The 22,076-nt window shown below is 35.6% G+C and overlaps 1 protein-coding gene across 8 annotated transcripts in view; it reads right to left on the bottom strand.

Annotated features, from left to right (window-relative positions):
• Positions 1 to 22,076, bottom strand: part of plce1 (phospholipase C, epsilon 1) — a 158,402-nt gene that overhangs the window by 84,717 nt on the left and 51,609 nt on the right. For all 8 annotated transcript variants that reach the window (XM_056469436.1, XM_056469437.1, XM_056469441.1 and 5 more), the window contains exon 3: positions 6,763 to 7,009. In XM_056469436.1, coding sequence (XP_056325411.1) covers positions 6,763 to 7,009 — 247 coding nt within the window. The remainder of the gene's footprint in view (positions 1 to 6,762; positions 7,010 to 22,076) is intronic.

Genomic DNA, 22,076 nt, shown 5'->3' with positions numbered 1-22,076 from the left:
GTTTTTCATAACTAATGTCACTGAAATCATAGTTAGGCTACTTTTTTACTGTGGTAGTATACTTGTCCAATTTTTACAGATGGTTGTTATTGTTAATCAAATTTAATTTACATCTGGAATTTACAACTCAAACTCCTGCTATACTCTTAATTTAAGTTTCTGTCAAAATTCCAGATTTCTATGAGACAACATGTACAATATTATTAATATCACCGGTGGAGTGCAACCAAATCAGGGGTGGCATTGGTGCCAAAACTCTCAGATGTTAGTCTGGAGCCTTAATATGAGTCATTTTACTCACATTTGCCCCAAACGAGTGGTCTCAAAAACTTGGGCAGTGAAGAAAAGATGTGCAAGGTTTGGTGTTAAAGATACCAAATGCTGTTACAGTTCGGAATATGTAGACGTGTGAGGGACATTTGAGAGCTATAACGAACTGGAACGAATGAACGAATATCCATTCAACTCGATTACAAAAACCCATGATGAATCTTGGGAGTTTGAAAGCCTTCAGTCACTATCTAACATTATAGAAGGAACCACAATATTTTATAGAAGATAAAATATTTTAATTATATTAATTCAACAACATTTTACAGACAACAAGTCACCGAGGTTTGAAAAAACAACTTGAAAATCACAACGGTCATTTATTTGAAGTTTATATGAGCGTAAAATACATTCTAATGACATAAAAATGGTAGTATAGGTATTATTTGACAGAGGAAGGTTTACAATTTCCTACACGTGCATCATAACCCAAAACAAACACATCCCAAGCATGCCATCCCAAATCTCAGAGCTATATAAATACACTGTAACAGTTTACCAAAACCTGGACCGTGCCTAATGCTTCACCTTGAGTGGCAAAGGTCTCAGAGTTTGCATTTTTTCTGAAAGCTCAGAGTCACCTCTCATTCAGCACATACATGAGTGAGTGAGTGTGTGTTCTCCTGACCTGACCCAGCCAGCGCTATTCCTGTCCATCTCCATTTATCACCACTGAAACAGTGCTGTTGTACTGTTTTTGAGTATCTGCCACACCACTCTTTAGTTTATAATTCTCCTAAAATGAGTGTTTATAATCAAACCCTGAATGCATGAATGCATAAACACAATGAATGAATGAATGAATGCATGAATGCATGAACGAACACAATGAATGAATGAATGAATGAATGAATGAATGCATAAACACAATGAATGAATGAATGAATGAATGAAGGAATGAATGAATGAATGAATGAATGAATGAAGGAAGGAAGGAAGGAAGGAATGCATAAACCCAATAAATGAATGAATGAATGAACACAATGAATGAAGGAATGAATGCAAAACACAATGAAAGAATGAAGGAATGAATGAATGCAAAACACAATGAATGAATGAATGCATGAATGAACGAATGCCTAAACACAATTAATGAAGGAAGGAAGGAAGGAAGGAAGGAACGGATACATAAACAATGAACGAATGAATGAATGCATAAACCCAATGAATGAATGAATGAATGCATGAACACAATGAATGAAGAAATGAATGAATGAATGCAAAACACAATGAATGAATGAATGAACACAATGAATAAACAAATGAACACAATGAGTGAATGGATGCAGAAACACAATGAATGAATGAATGAACGAACGAACGATCAAATGAATGCATAAACACAATGAATGAATGAATGAATGAATGTATAAACAATGAATAAATGAATGAATGAAGGAACGAATGCATAAACACAATGAATGAATGAATGAATGAATGAACAAACATAATGAATGAATGAATGCATAAACACAATGAATGAATGAATGAATGAATGAACGAACGAATGCCTAAAAACAATGAATGAATGAATGAATGAACAAATGCCTAAACACAATGAATAATTGAATGAATGAACACAATGAATGAACGGATGCATAAACACAATAATTCTATGAATGAATGAATGAATAAACAATGAATGAATGAATGCATGAACACAATTAATGAATGAATGTATAAACAATGAATGAATGAATGAAGGAATGAATGTATGTATAAACAATGAATGAATGAATGAATAAACACAATGAATGAATGAATGAATGAATGTATAAACACAATGAATGAATGAATGAATGAATGAATGAATGAATGAATGAATGAATGAATGAATATAAAATACATTAGTGGCCGAATTAGTGGTGCAAGTGACTGTGCAGTCTGGCCTGATATGCCCTTATTGTTGGACATTCTTACTGCTGAACTCTGAAGCTTATTTGTTTTATCCACGTCTGCAGCAAAAACCTGCAGGGAGGGTTGAATGTGCAAAATCTACAAGCCTGAAATGTAAACAACAGCTAGTTGTTTGCATCTGAATGGCCAAAAAACCTATTTCAAAAGGGGGAAAAAAGGAAAACAGATATCAGGTGCACAACACTGCCATCTCCTAAAATAAACACAAGACATCTGTATGGAGTCAAAAATTAACCACGTGCACCATGGCCACATTGGTTCAATCTGCAAAAACAAAAACATTAGACTGAGCGATCCAACAAAACTCTCTGCAGACTGTAACCAACGCTGCTGCTGCTGCAAACAGCTAATAAACCTCAGCACAAAACGAAACGTTTGGTGGCACTTCATTCCGAGAACATCTTTACCTCTCGCTCTGTTTATAAAAGGCTAAAAAAATGGGGAGAATGTCCAGTGAGAGGGGCCAGACTGAATTTTGGAGTCGACGTCCCACAGCTCAAGCGAGAAAAAAGAAATTCTAATGCTCGTGTATTTAATTATGAGGCCACAAATACCAGGGTCATTGACTCATGGTCCCACACAGACGTCATGTCAACTGGAATTAGTCCAGAGAGCGCTGGAATCACGGAGGATCATTTTACACAGACATGTCTCACCAAGGGCTTGAAGGTTACTCTGCAAATGGATGAGCGCCAGGTGATAAGCTAACGCAGCCAGAATCAAATTAAGAGACAGCGCTGTCTGACTTTTAGCAAATCAAAGCAGGCGTTTGAAGTGCGCTGTTAGAAGGGGTAGGCGAGCGGAGAGAAAGAGGCGAGGGGTGAGGAAGTCAAAGGCAGACGCCCTTCTCCCCCGCGTTGCTCACGTTACACAGTCCTGGCAGAGGAGAAATGATCTTCATTAGTTCATAACCTGCTTCTGCGGCGCCTGGAAGAGGCCTCCTCATAAATCATCTTCCAGCAAACAAAACTGCTGTGTTCTCTTCAGAGTGAAAGACTAACACAGAGTGCATTCACATGGACATCAATACATTGGTTTTGATACGATTAAGACAATACTCTAAACAGAAATCCAATTAAGACATGTGGTGTATTCCTATATAAGTCGCATTCAGTGTTTGGCAATTACGCGGTACTAGTAATGCGTTACTGTAACATCATTTTAATTTAAATATATTAACTCCGTTACCGTTACAATATGATCCGTTAGTCCGTTTCTTGGTAAGTTAATTAATTTTGGCTGCAGTCTAGCCTACATCCTCCTGTTTACAGTGGCGACGCATTGTGGGATTGGTGGATGCCAACCAACCACTGTAAAGAAGACACGTCAAAAGCAGAGAGACCGGGTGCGCACGAGTGAGGCCAAGCGTGTGTGCGAAAGAAAGGGATTGAGCGTGAGGTAGGCCGAGTGTGCATGTGTGAGAGAGACCAAATGCAATGAGGTAGACCGATTGTGCGTGCACGAGAGACTATTCACTTTACTATTATTAATTATTAAAATTTATGCTCGTCTATAATAGCGTCTTTTTTGGTGCCGAGTTTCACCAAACTGATTCTGAATAATTCAGATTACTTTCATTTATTTATTTCATAAAGGTTATGTGTTTGTTATATATTGTTGCTAGTTTTTATACTCAAGCTATGAAAGAACATGTTTAAGGGTTAAATACAAACTTTTATGATGTTGAAGCAACATTAGTTTTTGCTTTTTTGTTTCTGAATATATTATTCAGCTGGTTTTTCACCTTGTGGTATCTTCATTTTTGTGCTGCTGGTCTGACTTTTTGTTTAATAAAAAATTAATTAAAACTTTGAAGCTGGGCAACAATGTATTCTCAATGCAGAACTGAAGTGACATTATAAGTGCATTAATGGGAGCATTAAAAATGTTGTTTGGAAAAGTAACTCAAATTACTTTAAACAAAAACGCATTACTTTTTGATGTAAGTAATCGATGAAGTCATTCAATTAAGTGACCAGAAACTGTAACTAGTCACTATTTTTCAGTAACTAGCACAACACTGGTTGCATTATTGAAGTGCAGTACAGACATGTAAACACCTTAATGAAACCATTACCATTTTGTAGATTAGATTAGATTCAACTTTATTGTCATTACACATGTACAAGTACAAGGCAACGAAATGCAGTTTCGGTCTAACCAGCAGTGCAATAGGACCAAGTGCAGGATATAGGTATAAGTTAGAAAGTGCAGTTATAGGAAAACTATGGTAATATTTACAGATGGATGTACTATGAACATTATATACAGGTTGTATTAGCTATGAACAGATTTACAATAAATGAATATATGTACAGGATGCTATTAATAGCAGAAGTGTGCAGATAGATAAACATAATTATAAATGTCCATGTGCAGTGAGTATGTACAGTTCAAATAAATGAATAGTGTAGTACTTTTTACTACATTTCGTGACAGGACGCATACATGTTGTCAAGTGTGGAATCTATCATCAAATGGTGAATTAATGATGTTAATGGAATTATGTACTGTAACATGTAAAACGGGATCATGAAGAGAACATTCAAAAAGCAACTCATGTAAACACCTTAATCCTATTATTGTCTTATTCAGATTAAGGCAAATAATTTGATTACTGATAGCCATGTAAGCATTGAGTATGTTTACATGGACAACAATACGCGTTAAAATATGATTAAGACAATACTCTGATTAAGAGTCTACCATGAAAACAGTGACTTTTGATTACCTTAATCTGACTAATGTCATAATCGAACTAAAGAGAAATGAAATCAAGACATGTGGAGTATGTATTTCAGAGGTATTATTGAAGTGCAGTACAGGCATGTAAACACCTTAAATCAAAATATTACCATCAAATAGGACTTTTTCGCCACATTTTCAATTCAATTCATCTTTATTTCTATAGTGCTTTCACAATGTAGAATGCCTCAAAGCAGCTTAAATTAGAAGTTCTAGTAAATAGAAAGAAAGTTCGAGCTACCTCACAGAAGTGCTCTGTTTGTTAACAGAGTTCTTAAATGTTAAGATAAAATTAATAAATAAAAAATAAGGAACATCCTGGATCTGCTTCTTCACTCTTTTTTTATTCCTTTTTTTTATTTATTCTAGAAGTATCGGATCAGGTTTCGGTATCGGTAGATACTCAAAGTCAAATGACTCAGACTCGAGGGCAAAAAACCTGATCAGGACATCCCTAGCTTTGGGTTCAAAAGTGTGTTTCCAGTAGCAAAAGTATTATGATGGAGATATCGCCGAAAACTCATGTTTGTATAGGTCTGTCAAACCCTATAAAAAAATGCATCCAAAATAAATGTTCATTTCCACAAAATATATTTGTGTGTACTGAGTATGTTTATGTGTATATAAATATATATGCATGATTATATTTATATAAAATATTTGTTTATACATGAATATACATAGAAAATGCATATATATATATATATATATGTAAATATATTTACTTAGTATATTTTTGTATTGTACTTTCAAGAGTTCACACTTAGCTGATAATCAATAAAGCGTATTTGGCATGCTGTCCCGGGAGAGAGCCCTGAGCTCGTAATATCCTCGAGCCCGGGGCTCCCTCCCGTTAGAAGGGCGAGAGGGGAGTTCGAGCTCAGGTAGGTCTCAAGACTCCCCTGCTTGTCGCCGCATGAGAAGTGTAAACTAGGGTTGTTTTCGGTGATAATTTGATTTAATCTATTGCTATGGTATATGTTTTTGGACGGTGGTAGGAAACCGGGGGACCCGGGGGAAACCCACGCGAACACGGGGAGAACATGTAAACTCCGCACAGAAACACCAACCAGCCTGATAGGAGGTTGGACCAGCGGTGTTCTTGCTGTGAGGCAACAGTGCTAGCCACTGGGCCACCGTGTCGCCCTATCTGAAAAAAGAGGGAGGAAGTAGGGGTGGAAGGATGGGGAAGCTTCAAGACGAAGATAACTGGAGTGAAAAACTCTGGTTATTTATAATGCTTCCGTAATTATCTGATGGGTCACATTACGGAGCTAATGAGGAGCCAGCCGTGTTGATCATAAGCACGTGATCCTCTCGAAACTAGTTCATAAATAAACCACACTTATGTACAGTAGGTGTGTATTCATATATATAAACAGTACACAAGATATTATGTAAATACAAACTTTTATCTGGTCACGATTAACACCTTTTGACAGCACTAAAATCAGCACTAAAATGACGCATACTCTTTCTGTGAGCAATCTACACCTTTATATTACCATTTATTCATCAGCAAAAGATGGAAAACACATCAAGTTTGTCATTTAGTGATGAAACTACATATCAAACTTTTCCATTTGTGTATTTCTGCCATTGGCACAGTCCTTTCCTCTGTTTGCCATTTGACAGAATTGCATTCAAATTAGATTTTTTGGACTCCAAGTTTTATTAAAAGCTTATCCTGCCAGTGGTGCATTCCTTCATTAAATATAAAAGCAGAAATATGAAGCATCCCTAATACAGAAAAGTGGTGCGTTTCTTTACCTTTCAGCATTGCTCGTCCTGTCGAGCCAACAGTGAAGCTGGGCAGGGAAGTGCGGGCCCCGAGAGCAGCTGTGGCCTCCAGCAGGGCCCCGCTCAGATGAGCTGCAATGCTGGTTCTGGGAGGACAAGCCAGAAATCTAATCTGCGACGGGGAGACCGGCGGCCATGACACCGCCTGGGCCAGCAGCTTCCTAGATCTGTGCAGGAGACTGACTTCAGGACTCAAAGTAGGAGCCGCATGATTAATCTGTAGAGAACAAAGACAGTAGGAAAATATGTTAGCTTTGGGAGTGTGAAGCAGAGCAACAAAGCATAATTTGAGTCATTCAAGCAAAGAACGTGATCATAAAGATGACCAAAACACTGCATTTTGCATGTCAGGCCACAAAATGAAACATGGAACACCACATGTCTGTGCACAGTCCTGCAGCTCACCATTGATGTTTTGATTTGGCTGTCGAGCACTGGCATGTGTCTATATATGAGTATTTATGGATGATGTTGGAGTTTTCATGAATTCCTGTTTTTGTAATGATATTTTTATTGTTATTTAATTTAACTGGTTATTACAATTTAAAAATCATACTCACAAAATGTTCACAAACCTGTTACTATGTAAATTAATTTAATGAAATTAACATTTGAAGTAGGAATGAAGGATATTGGGAAAATCTGATATTGCACCATTTTATTTTTCAGCAATAATTATTGCGTGTGAATGTGAATATGGTTTCACCCAACTGTTGTCAGGTACAGAAATTGAATATTCACAATGCTGTTCTGACTTAGAGTCTTTGTCTTGTTTCTCGTCCAAATATCAAAAAATTTATCAAGTAAAAATATTAATTAGTTTGGACTTTCAGAAGTATTAAAAGATAATCTTGTTTTCGGTTTGAAATATTTGGACTAGAAACAGCACAAAAATTTTAAATAAGAAAAGCATTTTTGCAGTGCAAATGTAAAATAACACTATTCAGTCTGCATCAAATAAATAATTAATTATAATTAATCTTTGTTACACCTCTAAACATTAATATTTCTTGTGTCCAACTGTATTAAGCTCTATTGAAATGCTCACAGTCACGGGTCTTAAAAGGGTCTTAAAAACACATTCTGATGATACTTGCACTCTATTATAGTCAAGCATTTCAGTGACTACAAATAACGTGTTCTGTGGCTCCTGGTCAACTATAATTCAGACTCAACATTACAAATCTTGCGATGTGACTATTGAGGGTGTATACGTATATTGCAATATCAATGCTGAAATTATATATTGTGCAGCCTTAATATATATATATATATATACAGTATATAGTATACAGTAACGGATATTTACCTCTGGCAACTCTACTATAATAATAATTATAATTAACATGTTTGAAGCATAGTGACATGTAAACATGTATTTTCAATAGTTTGTTGCTGTGCAATCCCTAAAAGAAATTTTAAATGTGTCATGAAATGATTCGTCTTCTAAATATGCCTGTTTTGGTAAATAAATTATTGTTACAATATCAAAAAACATTTCATCCGCTGCATAAAACATATGCCAGAGTGGTTGGTATATATGAATACATGTAAATTCTATTCTACAGGATATAATCCTAATCTATCGGAGAAGCAAATTAAAGATGACTTATGCAGTCACAATTTTAATAAAAACAAATACATTTTAAAAATCACCTTTGACTGAAACAAAAAACTAGCATGATCATTAATGTTCAAAGGTAGTATGACAATACATTTCTAGTTTTTCTAAATAATATTACATAGTCATATTGAAAATATGTGAATGTCTTTTTCTCCTAGATAAACAGTAGTGCAGCCCTTCCCTCCAGTGATCTGATCGCCATCAGTGTGAACAACCCAACGACCCGACAGCAGGATCCTTAATAATGATGATAACAACAGGAAGTTATTAGAGTCAAAAAAAGGAAATCTCTAAATCTCCTCTGACCTTATAACGCCTTAATGTTCCACCATATACAAGCAGAAATGGAGAGCGACAATCTCAGGTCCTCCCATCAAACTCATCCTGATTGAGAAAGCCATTTGACTTCTATCTTTGAGCTTGTGCACATCTCCTCTCTCAGCGGTGAGCAGCCATTATTTCACAATTACTGAAGGCAGACTGCATTTCTGCCAGCTGCTTCCAGGAAACTCATTACAGCGGTTGTCTGTGCCCTTCCTCTGAAACGATTGACCCAGCTTTTTGCCACCTTTCTCCCCAAACGGCGCTGCCTCTGATGATTATTAAACCTCTCTCATTGGATAAATGGATTCAGCGGCGGTGCTGTGCGATATAGGACTGCCAGGTGCTCGGAGCTAAAGAAAAGCAGCCGTAATGTGAAGACCATAACAGGACCTTTTTACTTACAGTAGATTGTGTTGGTAATGTAAAAGCAAAACCAGCAAGTAGTCACGTCCTCGAACCAGTTTCTTAATAAATAAAATAAAAAACTCTTGCAATTTTCAGTATCAATATGTTGTGATCGCGAACATACATTGCTAATTTAAAATACTGTGATTTATTAATTATTACTTTCTTTCCACTACCTGAAAAAAAGTCTTGTCGACAATCCAAGTTTTAGAAAAAACAAATAAAATCTTGACTTCTAGTTGATCATTTGGTATCAGAAGTGGCTTATATAAAAGGCAAAGGCCTCTAGATTATGCTTATTTTACCAAAATAAAATATGATCATACCTTAATCTTAAATCATTTAATAAGGACAGTAAGGTCTGCCTTTGCTTAGACAAAAGTCTTGTCACTTAACAAAAATAATGTCCAGTATAGAATATAAAGTCATGGTGCAGTGGAAAAAGAATGAATATTGTGTATGACTCCATCATGCGTTTGGAGGATTGCATCCATACATCTCTGCAATGACTCAAATCACCTATTAATAAAGTCATCTGGAATGGCAAAGAAAGCGTTCTTGCAGGACTCCCAGGGTTCATTAAGATTATATAGATTCATATTCAATGCCTCCTCCATCGTAGCCCAGACATGCTCAATAATGTTCATTTCTGGTGACTGGGCTGGCCAATCCTGGAGCACCTTGACCTTCTTTCATTTCAGGACTGTATGTAACATACTAACATACAGGTTAGTATGTTAATTTACTAACATAAATTAAGTTTGTTTTTCCTTAAAACAAGCAAAATAATCTACCAGTGGGGTAAGCAAAATAACTTAGTTTTTCCATTTGACAAGATTATATTGCTTATCCCATTGGCAGATTATTTTCCTTGTTTTAGGAAAAGCTGACTTAATATTGACATATTATTTCTTAAAGCAAGACAATACGCGTTGCTTGTCTAGAAAAAGCTTTTTTAGATATTTTAAATATTTTCAGTCTAGAAACAAGACAAAAAATCTAATGACCTTTAAGAGGGGCTAATAAAAATATAGCTTGTTGTATTAGTGGCGTTCATCAAAGCACTAAATGCTTTAAGAATCAACAGGACATTTATTTTCAAACAAACATTTTGACATGTTAATCTGGCCTATGGCATGCATGAGTAATTAACTGAAAATGTTCTGATCCTGGAGGCCTATTGTTCATGAACACTTTACTTTAAGCCTATGTCTAAAGTGTTTATTAATCTTCGATAAAGTTAATTTATTAGTTAACGTTTAACTCCTTCAAATCCAAGTCATAATTGTTTTAATAGAACAAATAATTAGTACAGCTATAGTCTTTAAAACTAGCATTAACACAAAAACCACCAATGTAGACATTTCTTACTGCTGAAGTTAATGTATTAGCTAATTTAGTTTACTAATAAGACTTTATTCTATTGGGACAGCTGTGGCCTTGTGGTTAGAGAGTTGAACTTGTGATATAAAGGTTGCAGGATCGAGTTTGGTGTGTGTTTACATTGTGAGTCTGTGAGTCACTCTTGATAAATGCTAAATGCTAAATGGCATTTGAGCAGAAATCTGTTTATGAGTCAACTGATTCAAATGATTCATCCAGAGCAGAGCTGTCAAACTCAATTCCTGGGGGGCTGCAACCCTGCACCGTTTAGTTCCAACCCTGCTCTAACACACTTACCTGTAGGTTTCAAATAAGCCTAAAGGACTCAATTAGTTTGATCAGGTGTGTTTAATTAGGCTTGGAACTAAACTGTGCAAAGTTGCGGCCCTCCAGGAACTGAGTTAGACACTTGTGATCCAGAGCAAGTCTCTAGTAGAGACTAGGGCGGTATACAAATGTTGATACCGTCAAACCTCCTCCCTAATTTACCCCAGTATACTATATTACCGTGCATAACAAAAAAGTTATGATTTAAGGCTCAGACAGCGTCAACAAACTGTCTGATTGTGTCTAAATAATTCAGAAACTGAATACCGTATATGCGACCTTAGGTTCATGGTATTTCTATCTCTCGCAGTTGTTGCACAATTAGCAAATTGCCTCATCAGTATTTACCGCCTCTCCCTTCTCATTCGGTCGAAACCCGAAATACTTCCAAACTGCAGAAGTTGTCTGCTTTTTCGAGACTAGGTCACTTGGTGCGCGACTCGCCATCTTTCGCCACCTTTCTCTTTCTCCTCCACGCTGTCTGTGATGACAACCACGCATACACATTTTTAGCCATTAAATAAATAATATTTAATCCTTGTCTCTTATATAAGTGCGTTGTTTTTATGAGAATATAATATATTGGTATTGAAACTGATACCGTTGCCATTTTTAGATCCCACAATATACCATATTACCGCCCAAGCCTAGTCTTCAGTAAACAATTCACTGAACTTACAAACTGAACTGATTGAGGTATGTTTTATTTAAAAACTGAACATAATGTTAAAATGAAGTTAATTAATGCTCATGCATTTTCATTGCTGTAGTACATAATAGATATACTGTATGGTTACATACTGTAACATTCTTCTTAAACTGGTAACACTTCTTAAGACAAGTTAATTGTTAAAAGTTGTATGTTTATATCTGTAATACACTATAGGGTATATGCCATATTTTTGTCATTATTAGTTGTTTGCACGCTTAAATCATCTTGAATTTCAGTATCGATATGGTTATCAGGGTATGACAAATATTGTTTTGATGAATTTTTATGAATGACTCATTTTATTTTTTTAGTATGTTTAGTACTTACAGTGCTCAGCATATATGAGTACATCCCTCACAAATCTCTCATTTAAATGAATATTTTAATAAGAAGCTTTAAAATATTATATTTGTGCATATACATTAGATTAGTCAGAACCGTAGTCAAATCTGGAGCTAATCTAACAAAATAGCTTATGATAACAGTCCAAAATTAGTACACCCAAATTTATGTTACAGAAAAATATTAGATAAAAATTAAAAAGAGGAAAATTCAAGAGAAACAAGAAAAAAAAAAAAACTAATAATTTTGTTGAAATTTTGTAGTTTGTAATTAATTTATCCAATATCTCACATGAGTTTAATTGAATTATCTTTCTATTTCTAAATATTTTTGGTGACCAAAATTTTATTGTAATAAATATACCCGTTTAATAAATCTGTTTTGATTAAATGCACCAAAATACATTGCCTATATTCACTGAAAGGTATTCATTTTCAAAATGGGGTGTACTCCTATATGCCGAGCGCTGTGAGTAAATTAAAAGAGCTTTTGTACTTTACTCAAGTACTTTTTTTTTTACTCAAAACATATTAAACTTTGACTCTAGAGTCTGATTTGTGTATTTTATGATTCTTTTTTCATTTAAAATTAGTTTAAAATTTTCTTCACTCTGGATATTTATGTACAATTATGCAAAAATGTTTTACTTTTTGGCAGCTTGTCGATATCCATAGATATTTACATTAGATGTCGCTTGAGGGACCAAGGTGCAGTGAAGGACCGTCCATCCAGAGCCAGAGATATTTAAACAAGCATACAAACATCTATGATCGAGAATTTTCCCAGTGGTCAGTATGCAAATAGTTTATTTAAATTATGTAAAATTATCATTTTACATCACTTTTCTACATCGATGGATTATTGATCGCGTGGGCATTCCTGACAAAGAGCGTGTGTTTGTGTGCATGGAAATGTATTACCCTCCCTACCTGTTAACTTTGATCTAATCCATGTCCTGAAACACACCCTCTCCTGCTTTCACTTCTCATTCTAACAGAGGGAGAGATTCGCTTGTGAATGAATCTTCGTTATGAACAACTCGTTCACTTAACCGACAATAATACAAGTTTCTAGCACCTGCAGCATCTTGTTGTCATATTTCATTTACATTGTTTGCTTATTTTTATTCAACAAAACTAGCATAAGCCTAGTATTTAGTGCAAGTTGGTGGTACTTTCCTTATGGTCAGTGCAGGAGTGACTGTATTATCATCAATAATTGTTTAGCACAAAAGTTCGTAACATAAAATCATACAAATCAAAATCTTACCTATGAAATGTTCTGCCTCTGTGCTTTGTTTTCTTTGTTTGCTCATTACTAAACCCGTACACAGTGCAAAAGTCCAGCATCTTCACATTGGCTTGAATCTTGACTAGTGCGGCTGATGACATTTGTCCTATAGGAGCACTGTACAAATATGGCTGCGCTATTGACGCATGCTCAGGGTCCATTTGCGATATCTAGTGTATATATCTATGGTCGATATCATGATAAAAGCTTTAGCAATTATTGGCAATCAATAAATCAATCATATTCAATAAGATTTTATTGCAATTCTACACTATCATATATCTAAATGTTATGTACTATTATTTCAAGTCAAAATTAAGTTATTCCATTTAAAAACCATGACGCAATTTGTAGAAACCATGATACATTTAGTTGCAGTGTTCTCTGAGGAATATTATGCTGTTCTTTTGTAAGAGCAATTCATCAGAGAATCATAAAAAAGCTATTTATTATAAACAAAAACATGATAAAAGCCCTAGAAAAAGTAATCAGCAGATGCAGTGTTTCAAGGGCGAGGTGGGAAACATCTCTAATTAGAGACACAGAGGGTTTGGCTTTCCATGGAGGATAAAGGAGCTTATTGCCACAGCAACCAGGATGAAAGATTCTTGATGGTGCTTAGCAAGTCAATTGCTGCGTTTCTCATTTTTCTCACTTCAAACAAAGAGAAGACAACAAAAAAAACTTAATCAAGATGAGGACTTGCGTAATGAGGCAATACTGCTTTGAAACTGACAGGAACTGTGTTTATGGGGTTTTCTTAATCAGGAAAATGAATCCGGGTTTAGTGTTCTCACGGAAAGTACGTCATCATCGTGTGTTTGAAAGGCAAAGACATTTTTGAGTTGCTGCCGAACAATTGCATGATCTCAAAACATTGTCACTTTGATTAGTCATTACATGAGTCATCAAGTTATTTAAAGCCCAGATGCACTTAAAAACAAAGTTTCTGAACAGGCACTGAGGGTCCCATACTGTAAAAAATGTCTGTAATTAACACAGTTTAACACACACAAAAAAACCTGCTTAAAAGCAAGTTTCATTAATATGGTGAATTACCGTAAATTGACTTTTCCAGAACTCCTTTTAATACAATCCCTACCCTACACCCCCCCTCTCTCTCTCTCTCTCTCTCTCCAACTTTGCTTTCTGTCTAAATACAGTCCTATCTTATAAAGGCAAAAAGGACAAAAATAAATCTTTAAAAAAAAACAATTTTGAATTTTGAATTATTTCCACATTTTAGACAGCCGTCTGTCAAATAATTGAAACAAACTATACCATAAACGAATAAAAAGCTCACATAAAAGGCAAGAACGCATGTACATATTCTTAATACAATAGTTAAACCAAAAGACTGATGAAATTGAAGATATTTTCGCAATGTGTCATGTGGGAGAAAATACTGTGCTTTACAATGCAAAGTGGAGCGAGTGGTCATCCTACCATCTCCGTATGTTTATTTGGAAGAATATAACACTTAAGACTGGGATTTTTAAACTTATCATAGGTGAAAATTAAACAGCAATGTTTTTATATTAACTAAAGCTAAAACAAATCTATGACGTAAGTTTGTGCACAGATGTTAGTACTTCAAATTATTGAAATTAAAGCTAAAATTATGGCAAACACATCTGATATTTTTCACCATAACATTTCTAGATTTAATTTTTTTTAAGTGCATGATGAATTTTCACATTCATGCACAAAATGTTGAAGTTTTTGGAGGATCTTTCATTTAACAAAATGTTCATTGATTATTAAGATGATTATTAAATGATGATTAATAAGAGACATACTCTGAAAGGATCCTTGAAGAACCCAGAGTGGTACTTCAATGGCATTGCTGCAAAAGCAATTTTAAACCATTATTAAGTGTGTAACCAATGAGCTTATGTGCACATTTTATCTGAGACTTATTTACAGACTTTACTTCAATAGTCTATGAAATACTTAGTTAACCGCATCGTTTGCACAAGACATTGTTACAACGTTTAAATCTTTTTAGACACAGAGTCTGCATTCATTCCCAAAACTTTAACCATCCAGCATCATTAATCATTAACGTATTGCCGTTTGCGTCACAGGCTATATAAATACACTCATAGTGGGTGAAATAATACTGTACTAAGGCTGTTATCCTCCAGTGATGGATGAACTGTGCAAACACGCAGGACGCAGGAGTAATGCACCTGTAAAATGGGCCTCATTGTTTCCCAATGTTAAACTACAGTCCTAAGCAAACGTCTCCTTATCTGAAAAATGATCCTGCAGAATTGGCAGTCCTCAGAAGCTCCTCCCTGAGCTCTAGAGCCGTGGCCCTTTGTAATTACTCGTTAATGGGATGCTTTTCCTGCTCTGCACATGATAAAAAGCAAAGTCTGCCTTTGTGAGATCCTAAACTGGACCTTTAGGGACTAAAATCTGCACGTTCACCAACCGCCTCAGACTAACACTCTCTTTTTAAATGTTCTTTTAGTTTTGGCACAATTACAAACTAGTATATAATAGATTTGGAAAATGTGAACACCAAAAGTAAGTAATTCTAAATGCTTTTGAATGGAAGTCATAAAGGAAACACAATCAGCTCAATATGTTTTGAATGATGAGTGGATTCGGACTAATCTGGACACCTCTGATTGGTCATAGCACTCAAGAAGTCAACAGATGTGTCTGTGACTGGCTGTGTAGGGGAAAGTCACTTTTAAAAGTAATATATTACTTTGTTCCATTACTTATTTAGTAATGTGTTATGTTACTTTTCCTTTTTGTTTTTTTTTGTTTTCCATATGGACTGGGCTTGCTTGTTCATAATAAGAGGCGAAAGTTGTGTACCCCAGAATTTTGAAGCCAGATGGATTTTTGGATAACTGTTATTTATTTATTTGTGTGTGTTGTCAGGTCCATGCTGCATTCTTACCAATGTTCAGAGATTTTTGTTGTTTTGATAATGGATAAGCCTAATGCATTTCGATCAACCAGCATGAAGTTTGATAGTCGCAAATTTAGGGATCATCTCTTAAAGAGCCCATATTATACATGAAATAGGGTCATATTTAGGTTGTAAGGGTCTCCAACAACAGTCTAATATGCATGCAAGGTCAAAAAACACTTTGATGGTCTTATAATCTGCATTTTTTTTTACCTAATTATCCCAGCGACTCCCATATGAATCGTTCAGCGATTCATTTGTTCCCAAACCCCTCCTCAGCGCGAAGCTAATCTGCGCTGATTGGACCGATGACAGCCTGCTGCGATTGGTCGACACGGACAAGGCTTCAGCGCGAGACAGAGTGAAATGCCCAGCAGCTAATCAACAATATAAAAGTAGTCACAGTGCATAAACGCTTCATAGTGGATTTTGGCTGCCAGTGGGTGAATGTAAATACAGACGATGGGCTAGAAAATACTGACGACTAACTATTTTATTGAGCAAAAAGTCCAAGAACTGGCGAGGAGATCTCCTAGCCCGTCACAGTCTACTTGCTCTTTTCACACACACACACACACAGACACACACACACACACACACACAGTGCCGGCGCGTCCATAGAGGAGACCTAGGGCAGCAGAATAGAGAGGGCGCGGCGCTCAGTTATATCCGCGATATATCCTGAGGTTTCATCTTTGGGGAGACTGTCAATAATATCCATCTGCACAGCGTGACTTCATTCGACCGGTGTCTCTCTGTGTGTGTGTGTGTATATGTGTGTGTGTGTGTGAGAGACTTTTTTCTGTTAGTGGGCGGGGCCGCAGGTATTAAATCTCCCGGGTTTGCGCGCACAACTACTTGTGTTTCGAAGCCGCATCATCACGAAACACCTAATGACTCGTTATCAAGACGACTCGTTTGAAGCACTACGAGTCGACTCTTTTATAGATGAATCAATAGTTTTAAACACTGTACACTTACTGATTTAAGCCTTAGCTGGATATTTCACTTCACTTAGAGCTGTGTTACACACTACATGGAAGGGCATTTTCAAAAACCCATAATATGGGCTCTTTAAGTTACACCACTGATATAAACATAAAAAAAATGTGTTTAATATTTTATATTAATAAAATATATTTTAGATGTATTTCATAGTTAAAATATAAACTATAAAGTAGTCCATTTGGTAGTGAAATAGTTCCGTTTAACTTTTGCAATTTGTATTCGTCATTAAATGCTGAAATTTGATTAATGTCAAGGATCTAAAAGATGTATATAGTGCATATATTGGACAGATCTTTTCTTTTTCAATGCATGTTTAATTTGAGAAGATTTCTGTATCACATTTAATTGCTGAAAAAAACGAACCCTAACTTCTACTCTTTTTAGAAGAAGGGGGTGGGGGCTGCAAATCAGCAAAATATTAGCCGAAAAACAATTGCCATCATATTAGGGCTGCATGATATTGGAAAATTATTGATATAGCAATATTTTATTTTTCCGTGACAATTATTGCGATATAAATCCAGTTTCACAAGATAGTTAAACAGCACTATTTGATGATTTTCTGAGGAGTCTAACAATATGCAGGTACAGAAATTGAATAAATCGCAATGCAAATTTGTTTCTTACTTTGCTTTGTCTAGTTTCTAGTCCAAATTTCTCAAAAATAATTCTTAGATCAAGTAAAAACATTGTTTTAATGTTAAAAATATTTAACATTAAGGGGTTTTCCTTCAAACAAGCAAAAATATCTGCCAGTGGAGTGAGTTAAATAATCTTGTTTTCACTTTGAAATGTAAAAATTTGGACTAGAAACAAGACAAAAAGTCTAAATAAGAAAAAAAAAATTGTTATGGGTGCATAAATTGTATAAATTCCATATAAATACAGTGATTAAATGACAATTCTGTAGCTCTTGGTCAACTATAATTCAGACATAACATTGCATATCTTATAATGTGACTATTGCTGATGTGCACGGGTAATATGTTCATTATAAAAATGTAAAAGATTATACTTTATTAGTTAATATAAAGCAATGTTTTCTAGTTATTTTTAAAATGTTATTAAATAAATGAGTAAATTACCCATGGCAGCTATATTTACTAGCCTCAATCAAGTTTGTGTTTTGGCCCTTCATAAGAAAAACGTTTGGGCATCCCTGCACTAAATCATTTGACCAAAGGTGTTTCGCCAGTAACTTGGTTGGAAAATTGGTACATTTTCAACTGCAGGCGTTTTCATTTCATAAGAAGCTTCTACAAAGACACTTTTAGAGATTGGAAAGCTTCAATGAACATTAACAGGTTTCACAATGAACCATTTTCTCCATGCATTTTGATTTGGTGGTTGATACAGTGGGTAATTGTTTACAATGCTTCAGTTGTGCCGAGTGCCACAGCACTGTGAATCGTGTTTGGCTCTTAAAATTCTAAGTGCAGTATGACACGCTTCTTAATCCTTTCACTGAAATAAATGCTCGCACGCTGACTCTCTCTTACTGGCATGTCCCAGGATGACCAGAGCTCCAGCAGGTGCGTGCTTCACCTCTAACTGCCCCGTGGAGACAAAGGCGCTGACAGTCTCTGGGCAGAACTGAGCTTTCGGTTTTTGTAACTTGCATAACATGTAATATGAACTGGCTACAGACAAACCATTGATGTGTCAAATACAGCTGTATTATTATCATGTTAATCAAGATCTAGCACTACTTTAGATGTTATTATAAAACTTATTAATAATTTTTATTAGCTTTAACTTTTGATATCATTTCTTTTTCATTTTCACTAAAAAAACATAATGATTTTGTGATTTTTTATATATTGATTATTTTTTTGTATTCATTTTTATTTCAGCCTTGTCAGAATTTTAGAAGAGAAAAGAGGAGGAGGAAAGGAAACACATTGCTATATAAATGAGCATTCTATACTTCCTGACAAGTCTTGTTGTAAGAGCAACAATTAATAACTCGACTTCTAGCTGATCATTTGGAAAAGTGGCAGAAGGTAGATTTTTGAATCATCTGTTGAACTGCATCCCAGTCATCACAAATACTGCAGAAGACCTATTGAAACCAGCATGGGCTCAAGATTCTCAAAGAAATCAGTCAAGTTTGGTGAAGGAAAAATCATGGTTTGGGGTTACATTCAGAATGGGTGCGAGAGATCTGCAGAGTGGATGGCAACATCAACAGCCTGAGTTATTAAGTCATTTGTGCTGTGCGTTACATTACAAACCACACGAGAGAGCAAATTCTTCAGCAATATAGCGCTCCTCATACTTCAGCCTCCACATCAAAGTTCCTGAAAGCAAAGAAGGTCAAGGTGCAGGATTGGTCAGCCCAGTCACCAGACATGAACATTATTGATCATGTCTTGGGTAAACTTTAGATTTTAGCATATTTTATCTTGGTAAAATAAGCGTAATCTAGAGGCCTTTACCTTTCATATCATCCACTTCTGATACCAAATGATCAACTAAGTCAAGTTATTATTTGTTGCTCCTAAAGCTAGGGGACAGGACTTTTGTCAGGTAGTGTAGTAGCACCTTTATATCATGTTTTTGCATATAGCTACTATTTTAACAGTATAGGATATTTTGGTAATATGAATGAACACAGCTAAAGTATTTAATGTCTTGTTAACGTAGATACCACAGGTCATGTTGCTAGCACGATTTCACTTATTGCTACTGTGTTTTTAAAATAACGTTAGCATGTTTTAACACACCGCAAACATAAATGAACACTTGCTAACTATTTAACTCATGTCTGACACGTTTTTAGTGGTTGTTAGGGTTATTAAACATATTCACACATTGTTAAGGTGAATGTCACATGAAGAAGAGTATGTTGGCTTCAACCAAACATAACTAAATTAAAATGTTTATGTATAAACAAGGTTATGTATTTCATATCTGCTATTGTTTATTCTATGCCATTTATTATGTTATTTTATATAAATAACAACAATGTCTCTATGTTTCTAGAATTGCGGCTGGAAGGGCATCCAAAGGTATATGGAAGGGCATATAAAACATATGCCAGAGTAACTGGCGGTTCATTCTGCTGTGGCGACCCCTGATAGATTAAGGACTAAGCCAAAAGATAGTGAGTAAGTGAGTGAGTGAGTGAGTATTTTTTAGAATTAATTTCAGTAACAATAACAATAACACCTGGACTTAGATTAAATGACACCACCTGTTTTATGTCATTACATCATGAATATCTAATTCATTCATTCATTTTCCTTTGGCTTAGTCTCTTATTTATCAGAAGTCGCCACGGCGGAATGAACTGCCAACTATTCCAGCATATGTTTTACGCAGCAGATTCCATTCCAGCCACAACCCTGTACTGTGAAACACCCGTACACTCTTGCATTCACACTCATACCAACTTTCACCAATAACGAATGTCTTTGGACCATGGGGGATACCGAAGCACCCAGAGGAAACCCATGCCAACACCAGGGGAAAATGCAAACTCCACACAGAAATGCCAATTAGCCCAGCTGGGACTCAAACCAGCAACATTCTTGCTGTGAGGCAACAGTGCTAACCACTGAGCCACCATGCCACCCTATGTAATTCACAATTTACTAACAAAAATAAATACATTTTTAGGTTTTGTACAGCACTTTGGTCAGTGCACAACTGAATGAAATATGCTTTAGAATTGATACTCTCATAGCCTCACTGCGTCTCTTTTGGGCCTCTAACTTCTCGGCCTGTAAAAGTTTAAGCGCTGACCCCGTCGTGACTTTCTGGGCTCTGTATAATCCAGCACTTTAAAAGTTGAGTCACTGGTTGAATGTCCCGCACAAGGCCTGAAACTCAAGCTGAGGGTCAGTGTGTCTCAGAGGCCACAGACACGCACAGAAACAGCTTGAATATCTGGAGAATGACTGACTGACACACAGCAGCTGAGTACAGTAATCAGCACATCCAGTCCCCACATGCCAAACTGAAGGCTCCACAACAACCACATTAAATAGATTGCATAATGTTCTCAATTTACATTACACCTACAAATCCAAGCCCCATTTCCGCTTTGAAAAAAATCATCATAATTCTCAATTTTGATATACAGTTGAAGTCAGAATTATTCTTTTTCTTTTTAAAATATTCCCCAAATGATGTTTAACAGAGCAAGGAAATTTTCACAGTATGTCTGATAATATTTTTTCTTCTGAAGAAAGTCTTATTTGTTCTATTTCAGCTAGAATAAAAGCATTTTTTAATTTTTTATGAATCATTTTAAGGTCAATATTATTAGCCCCTTTAAGCTATATTTTTTTCGACTGTCTACAGAACAAACCATCATTATACAATAACTTGTCTAATTACCCTAACCTGCCTAGTTAACTTAATTAACATAGTTAAGCCTTTAAATGTCACTTTAAGTTGTATAGAAGTGTCTTAAAAAATATCTAGTAAAATATTATTTACTGTCATCATGGCAAAGATAAAATAAATCAGTTATTAAAAAATGAGTTATTAAAACTATTATGTTTAGAAATGGGTTGAAAAAAAAATCTTCTCTCCATTAAACAGAAATTGGGGGAAAAAAAAATGGGGGCCAATAATTCAGGGGGGCTAATAATTTTGCCTTCAACTGTATGTAGCAACTGAGGAGATCTGGTGTAAAGAAAAAATAGCTTAAGTTGATCTTAATGAGCTTAATTTTAAGGATGTTGCTAAAGATTAATGTATTATTTCCTAACTGCAACAGGCTTGCCAAAATCGTCCATTTGTATAGTGAAAACCGAAGTTGCCCTCTATGGTGCTGCATTTATCCGAACCACACCAAACAGGCATGGTGACATAATCAGCCGCTGCACTGCAGTAAAGGCGCAGCTGACTATGCATCCTGTAGAGTCTGGATTGTTTAATGACATCAATTGCAAAAAGACACAAAAATGTACTTGCATATTTGGATA

Source organism: Danio aesculapii, chromosome 12, assembly GCF_903798145.1.
Source record: "Danio aesculapii chromosome 12, fDanAes4.1, whole genome shotgun sequence".
Classification (NCBI taxonomy): domain Eukaryota; kingdom Metazoa; phylum Chordata; class Actinopteri; order Cypriniformes; family Danionidae; genus Danio; species Danio aesculapii.
Note: the sequence above shows the minus strand (reverse complement) of the source record. Positions and strands in the feature narration are given on the sequence as shown.